Source organism: Phocoena phocoena, chromosome 17, assembly GCF_963924675.1.
Source record: "Phocoena phocoena chromosome 17, mPhoPho1.1, whole genome shotgun sequence".
Classification (NCBI taxonomy): domain Eukaryota; kingdom Metazoa; phylum Chordata; class Mammalia; order Artiodactyla; family Phocoenidae; genus Phocoena; species Phocoena phocoena.
Window position 1 is genome coordinate 67536849 of NC_089235.1, and position 8100 is coordinate 67544948.

Sequence of the window (8100 nt, forward strand, 5' to 3'; positions counted from 1 at the left end):
TTACATGTAACCTGGGAAGTGGCGATGGCCCAGGAGACTCAGCTGGAAGCCAGCTCCAGAAGACAAATCGCTTGGAGATGGGGAGGGGGCAAGTAGCAAAATCTTTGTTTTGTAGCCCAAGTTTACTCAACTACTTCTTACACTTCACAGGGGGCTGCTTGATTTCAGTCTGCGGCTCCCAGACCTGGTCCTGGTTTTACCAGCCTTGCACCCCAGAAAAACCACAAGATAAATCACCCCAGCTTCCCGAATCCCTCACACTTCTCTTTGGAGGTAGCACCACCACAAACCTGCTCTGGCTTCACTACAGGGCATCCTCCAAGCCCATGGCAGGAGGGGAAGCGGTCGGAAGGCAACAGCAGGCATTGGTACTCTGAACTTTTCTCCAACCCTAAGTGCATAAGAGGCGTCGATTTTTGGACCCAAGTCCAGCAGGCATTAAGTGTCTGGCAAGTCCACAGTGTGCCTCACCTCGGGAAAGGAAGACAGATTGAGCCGGCGGGCAAGAAGCCCAGAAGCGCCCCCGGCCAAAGTGCTCCTACCTGCTCCCTCTTCCTCCTCCGTCCAAGATAACAAACTCAAGCCACAGCTGGCTGCGCTTTTCGCCAACTCTCCGTTTTCCAAATGGCCCAGGAGCCCAGATGGGGCCCAGAAGGTGGTGGAGGAGGGAGTGAGAGGAGGGAGGGAGCAGCGGCTGCTACAAACAGCTCCCTCACACAGCTCCGCTCTCAGCTCGCCGGTCAGCGAACCACCGCCTCTCGGGCCCCCTCCTCCCGGGCGGGCGCGGGGGGGCGCCCGGGAGGCGGCGTAGTCCGCGCGGCGTCGCTGTCGCTTACGTCCGGCTCGGCGGGGTGCAGGTGCGTGGCGAGCTCCTGCAGCACCGCGGCGCGCCCGATCTGGTCGTTGCGCCGCTTCTCCATGATCAGGTCCTCCAAGCTCTGGAACTCGAGCGTGTGGCTACGCTGCGCAGAGAGCTGGATCTGCAGCCGGTAGGGCTGCTTACCGATGCGCAGCTCGCCGCCGATCTTGAATTCGCGCTTGCCGTAGCGGCACCAGGCGGCGAAGCTCTCCGAGTTGCGCCAGCTCAGCTCGCGCTCCTTGGCGCCCACGTGCGCCAGCGCGTTGCGCACCACGGCGCTGGGGCTCAGCGGCTTGTAGCGGTATAGCTCGTTTACCACGCGGCCGCGCCGGCCCTGGCTCGCGTCCGTCAGGAAGCTGTTGCTCACCTCCAGCCGGTGCAAGTGCACCACCTGGAAGTTGCCCACGTAGACAGCCCAGTGCGGGTACTGCGCCTGCGACACGAACTCCACCAGGTCGCCAGGCCTGCACTTGTTGAGCAGGTTCTCGGGCGTGTAGGTGCTCAGCGCCGCGGAGCCCGGCGCGAAGCTTTTCTGGTAGATGCACTCGTCGCGGTAGAACACGGAGCACTCCACCTCGTGCAGCCGCGGGTCATAGGGCTGCGGCGAGGTCAGCGGCAGCCCGTCCCCGCCGTCAGGCAAACCGCCGCCATCCGGCCCCTGGGGCGGCGGCTGCGGCTCCACGTCCTCGTCGTCATTGGAGAAGATGTAGGAGACCCCGATGCGGGGCCCGTCGTCTCGGTCCACGCCCGTCGGGTCGGCAGTGGGAACTTCCTTATAACTTAGGTGGGTCAGTTTCTCCACCTGGTTGCCCATCACGCTGCGGACACACGTTCACACCGCCGTGAGAAGAGAAAGCGAAACCACCACTAGGGTCATTGGCACAGGTCCCCGGACAGGGGCTCAGACCACCTGTTGGGAGAGGAAGGCAAGGAAGCCATGTAGGAGCCCTTCCGTGAAACGTGCGATTTGTTCTTAAGAGGAGGAAGAAAGGTTGGGTGTCGGGCACTTGAAGCCATTTTACGGGGAGTCTCAGATGTGGCGAGCTTTTCCTCACTTTTCTGCCTCCAGGGTCACGGTCGCAGGAGGCCGGGCAACTCCAGCTCTCCCCCGCCCCCAGCCCTTCACCTCGCCCAGGCAAAAGCCCATTGCATCAGCGACTCCTACCGCTTCCGCCAGCGCCCTACCTGCCAATCCCAAGCAGGAGGGAGAAAGGAAAAGAAACTTTAATTCCCCTTTCCTAGCCCCCTCCTTTCACCTCAGGGTCCTAAGTTACCCCAGAGACGGCCCCATATCAATCGCTGAGGAAACCGGCTAGGACCCCGCAGCGCGGCCCGGGCAGGTGAGCCGCCCTACCAGGTTCACCTGCGGTGCTTTCTCCTCCCGTCTTGCCCGCCCCTCCCCCCGCGCGCCCGCCCTCTAGCTCGGGTTACCTGCGCAAACTCACCCGCCTAGAGGTGGAGGCCGTGAGGAATTGGGAGGGGGCCCCCGCCGCACCCTGAGACTTCTAGGGCGAGTTTGCAAGTGTGGGCTCCGCAGTCTCTCCTCTCCGGGCGCCAGCGGCTGTGAGGCTGGTCATGGGGGAGCAGCGCATGTCTTGCCCCCGCGGCTACGCAGCGCCTCAAGACTTGAAGGTGGGGAGCGGCGCCTCTTCACACAGCACCCCTTCCCTCTGCCTGGGGCCGCTTCTCCCCTTCAACCTGCTCTTGGGGGAGGTGGGGCTCCTTAGAAGGAGGAGTAGGAAGCAGCCTTGGTGCCCCGCGGCGGCAGCTCCCGCTCGGTCCGGGCGAGCAACAAGCACCGGAGCGGGAGACGGGATTGTAGATCCGGCTCCGGGCTCCCAGGGCGGGAGAGCAGCCGCTGGCATTTAAAGAGACAGGCGCTCGCTCCCGGAGCCCGGGTCTTTCCTGCACGGCGCTGAGCCTCAGGCATCCCCGCCTCCGCCCCGCCCACACGGGCCACGGGGCTCCACCCAGGCCACGCCCCCGCACCGGAGCGGGTTTAAATCCCGCCGGTAAATAACCGATGGGTCGACGGGACTGGCGGTCTTCGCGCCTAACCAGTAGGATCTTTGCTTACCTTCTTAGAGCAAGACCTTGTTGTGAAGTCCTCGCTGCTTGCTCAGGTCGTATTTTTCGGAGCTGTGAGCTTCAAAATGGAGTTGGAAAGCAAACGCCACCTGCCAGTGTAGAAAGGAGAGAGGGATTAAGAGTTCGGTGTTTGTTCCGTTTCCCCTTCGTCTCTTCATCCCCAGAGTACCTGGAGAGGGAGGAACAGTCGTTAGAAAGCAAACAAACTTTTGCTTCTTTCTTTTCTTTCCTAGAACCGATTTCTTACCAAAGGTCCCAGAAGAGAATTTTGTACTAGGACAGCTGGAGAAGTGCTTCCGTTTAGAGGTATTACCAGAATAAGCCCTGTGAAACTTTCAGATAGGAAAAAAAATTCACAGAAAGGAAACAGTATAAAACAGAATGAAGACTTAGTTGCTGACTTGGTTCCAAGACCCGGGCTCTTAATAATGTCCCTCGAAGTTAGTACAAAGTTGATTTCATAACCTCCATTGTTGTTTTGAGAGTTACCAGTTCATACATGGGATAGTGAAAGAAAGCATTCACCTCTGCTTGTTTATTTTGGGGGTAGAGGATGTAGGAATTGCCTAATTGTCTTTAAGAACATATTAGCAGAGGCCCTCTGTGGATATATTTCCTTCCTGCTGACTTACAGAAGAAGTGACAGGAGACTAGTATTGCCTATTAACCTCCACTACAAGAGGACAGTTCCTGCCTCTCCCCTCTTTGTTGGTTTTGTTTCTTGTACCTACGATGGAAGCTAACAAAGTGGTTTTTCTTTTCTTTTTTTTCTTTTTTTTCTTTTTTTAAATAATGGATTGGAGTCGGGGTGGAGGGATGACAATAAACAAGCTTAGACTTTCACTGGAACACTGGAACACCCAAAGTAATTCTTGGTGGAATTAAGAATGCAACTCAAGACCTCCTCTACCCTGTTTTCCATCACTGTTTCTTTTCACTCAGTTTTTCCAGGTAACACTATTATTCAGTGTGTATACTGACCAGTGGAAACAGGAATATACTAACACCACTGTGATCTTTTTTAGTTTGAGGGGGAAAAAAAAATTAATCTACTTACATACTTTTGAGCCCCAACAATCAATATTGGCAGGGCTGTGATGGAAGTTAGTCCTTCAGGAAGTCTAAGATCACAGTATAAGTTAGATCAAAAGAGACTTCTGTATGTCTGCTGTATAGATTAAGTATTTTCTGACCAGCCTCAGGCACGTGTGACCAGGTGAGTCTCCTCCCTGGACTTTTTGATAGCACGTGCTCTGGGAGCTGCTGTTTAACCTGACCAGTATTTGCCACTAGCATGTGAGCTCATGTAGACGCCCATTTTACAGGGAGGGAGGGGGTTTAGACTGAAAGAGGCAATGGCAAGTCATCCCATGTCTGTCAGGCTGGGGAACCTCTGCTACCATCAGCTGTGGTAGGCCACTTTGCCCCTAGGTGGTACTGGGTAGTTTGCCTGGTGATGGGAGAATCCATAGAAGGACACAGTAGTATGACAGTTTGCTGCCAGCACTCTGAGGCACAGATCTAATGAGTAAGGAAACAACACCTTGTTGTCCAGGTGTCTAGCCTATTGGCTTTATGAGCTCTGTTCAGGTACCCGGTTGTGACTCAACAACAGTTCTTGAACTGACCAACTATAAAGTCTCAGAGGGAACAGGCTCTGAGTCATTTTTATATCCCAATGCCTGGCACTCAGTAAGTACTCAATAAATGCTTGATGGACGCCTTAGGGGAATTCTTGGACATATCAATGACCTGTCTCCTGTGTAACTTCTTCCATGAATGCCTGTTTAGGGCCCAGCCTCCATCTGATCCCCCAGGGCTCTTGGTCATAGTTTACAGAATGGCTCCCAAACATGCTTTGCTCATCTCAATGCTTGTTTAATAAATTTAAATTAACTGTCAATAATTTGGAGACTTGGGAAATCTCACATAAAAATTCAGATGTTTAGATTCACTTGGAAGTACTAATGTATGAGACCACTGGGCCCACATTCCAGGATGGCAACAAAAAGCTAGAGCTGAGCAGTGGTTGCCTCGGAGATGAGATGTAGCCTCCAGTTGGCCCCAGTCCCTGTCCTACCCACCTCACTTACTAGTTCCTTGACTGGCCCTGGGAGACTCTGTGTTGGCCACCTCTGCCATCAAATTTCTACATTATACATTGTATCACTTGATAATATGTAAGTCAGCACTTGATCACATAGCATCTGGTATTATTCTTTAATTCATATATTTAAAATGTCTTCTAAAGAGAGCTTGATTCACAACTTCTTTATCCATTCATCTGTCAGTGGACATTTCGGTTGTTTCCATGACCTGGCTATCGTAAATAGTGCTGCAATGAACAGTGGGGTGCGTGTGTCTCTTTAAATTACGGTTTTCTCAGGGTATATGCCCAGTAGTGGGATTGCTGGGTCATATGGTAGTTCTGTTTTTAGTTTTTTAAGTAACCTCTATACTGTTCTCCAAAGTGGTTGTATTAATTTACATTCCCACCAACAGTGCAAGAGGGTTCCCTTCTCTCCACACCCTCTCCAGCATTTATTGTTTGTAGATTTTTTTTGATGATGGCCATTCTGACCAGTGTGAGGTGATACCTCATGGTGGTACATATATACAATGGAATATTACTCAGCCATAAAAAGGAATGGAATTGGGTCAGTTGTAGAGACATGGATGGACCTAGAGACTATCATACATAATGAAGTAAGTCAGAAAGAGAAAAATACCGTATGCTAACACATATATATATGGAATCTTAAAAAGTAGTACTGATGAACCTAGTGGTAGGGCAGAAATAAAGACGCAGTTGCAGAGAACGGACTTGAGGACACAGTGGGGGAAAGGGAAGCTGAGCTGAAGTAAGAGAGTAGCATTGACATATGTACACTACCAAATGTAAAATGGATGGCTATTGGGAAGCTGCTGCATAGTACAGGGAGATCAGTTGGATGTTTTGTGAAGACCTAGAGGGATGGGATAGGGAGGGTGGGAGGGAGGCTCAAGAGGGAGGAGATATGGGGATATATGTATATGTATAGCTGATTCACTTTGTTGTACAGCAGAAATGAACACAACATTGTAAAGCAATTATACTCCAGTAAAGATGGGGAAAAAAAAGAAAAACAAATATTGTATATTAACACATATATGTGGAATCTAGAAAAATAGTACAGATGAACCTATTTCCAGGGCAGGAATAGAGACGCAGATGTAGAGAACAGATGTGTGGACTCCTGGGGTGGGGAGGGGAGGGGGGGATGAATTGCAAGATTAGGTTTGACATACACTACCATGTGTAAAATAGCTAACTAGTGGGAACCTGCAGTATAGCACAGGGAGCTCAGTTCGATGTTCTGTGATGACCTAGATGGGCGGGATGGGGGGTATGCGAGGGAGGTCCAAGAGGGAGGGGATATATGTACACATATAGCTGATTCACCTCGTTGTACAGCAGAAACTAACACAACATTGTAAAATAATTACACTCCAATAAAAAAAATAATAGTAAAGAGAGCTTGGTTCAAAATATATTTCTTGAAGACCTGCTAGGTACTTGTTAGTCTTAAACACCACACATTTATTCTACAAGTACAACAGGCACTGTGTTAGGTTTTGTAGGTATTCATGTCCCCATGAAATATATAGACTCCTTTAAGACAGTGTGACATGTCCTACAGGAAGGGAAAGTAGAGGATGCTGAGGGGAAGTTTCAAGACATGTTGATACAAAGGTGAACGTTAAAGTGCCTGCCATCAGGGGCTTGGACTAGTGGGGGTGACACAACTCTACAATTAACAATGACATCTACCATTGAGTGAGCTTCTAATTCTGTTATAAAAGACAATTAAGTTTAGAGAGGCTAAGTGACTTCTTCCAGCTGGTAAGATCTCACAGGTCTGCATGACTTCAAGGCCTGTGCTCATAACCACTTTGTTTTAAATAGAGACAAATACATTCTTCAATATTTAACAAATATTTGAGTGTCTGGGTTTACTGGGCTCCAGAGATAAAAAGCCACGGACTCAGCAGACAAAGTCCTTTCTCTTAATGGCTTTTATGTGTTGACAGGAGGAGACAATTGACAAGTTTAAGTAACTGTATATTCCTTTCTGAAAGTGATAAGGGCTATAAAGAAATAGACTAGGGTAATGGGGTTTAATAACTGTGGCTACAGAGAGGGTGGCAGGGGTGAGTTGGCCTACTTTGGATAAAATGGTCAGAGATGGGCTCCTAAAGAAGTGAAACTTGGGCTGAGACTTGAAGGATGAGAAGGAGGTGGCCTTGGCATTCCCTCCACAGGGAACACCAAGAGCAAAGGCCTGAGGTGAGAAGGAATTGGAGTGTTTAGGAAAAAGGGGGGATAAAATGTTGCGACTAGAGCACAGTCAGTGAGAAGGTATGTGATAAGGGGGTGCAGTTAGAGCCATGGGAAAGCTTTGGGGGTTTAGGGTTGTCACTCTGGCTGCCCTATGGGAAATGGACTGTAAAGGGATGAGAGAGGAAGCAGGTCCTATAAATGACCAGGCCATAGGGAAGAAAGGCCTTCCCTGCAGATGGAGCCTCGTGAACAAGGGATAAAGCCACCAAGGCACCTTCCCCAAGAGCAGCCATTAGATTCAATTCAAACGTTAGATTTGAATTCTCAGCCATACTGTAGCTTCATCCTCCCCCAGCAGTGACCCAAGTGTCACATTCCACATACCTCCTTGGAGGAGGCACTCAATAAAAACAAGTTGTGTTGAATGCCAGTTAATTGCTCTCACAGTATTCCTGTCCAGAGCAGAGGGGAATAATCGAGAAGAGATGTTTCTACCTGACAAGGCATTGGCCCCCAACTCTGCAGGTGTAGTGGAGATCTCGGTTTAAATGGCTCGACCCAAGAATGTACAAAAGAGAATCAGGAGAGCAGAGTTGTCTGCTCAGGCAGTCTAACTCTGCCTGTTCCCAGGGCTGGGCCCCAGGCTCACGGCAACGGCAGATAGCTGAGTGAGTTTGCTGGAAAACAGGTTCCTCCACAACTTCCTTATGTTGGGAAACTTCCAGACTTCCCCGTGCCTGTTACCCACAGCTGGGGTTCTGTTGAGACATAGAAAGTGAGTGTTAGCAGAATGAAAACCCATGACCTGGGTTGGCGTCTTGTTTGCCAGGTT

At 50.6% G+C, this 8100-nt stretch overlaps 1 protein-coding gene across 1 annotated transcript; it reads right to left on the minus strand.

Annotated features, from left to right (window-relative positions):
- Positions 1 to 740: 740 nt before the first annotated feature.
- On the minus strand, positions 741 to 1673 carry LRATD2 (LRAT domain containing 2). Its single transcript, XM_065895152.1, has one exon. It carries the CDS (start codon positions 1671 to 1673, stop codon positions 741 to 743), a length of 933 nt encoding a protein of 310 aa, XP_065751224.1.
- Between the last annotated feature and the right edge of the window lie 6427 nt (positions 1674 to 8100).

Coding starts and splice junctions, on each gene's coding strand:
- LRATD2 (XM_065895152.1), bottom strand. CDS start 1,673: ATGGGCAACCAGGTGGAGAAACTGACCCACCTAAGTTATAAGGAAGTT.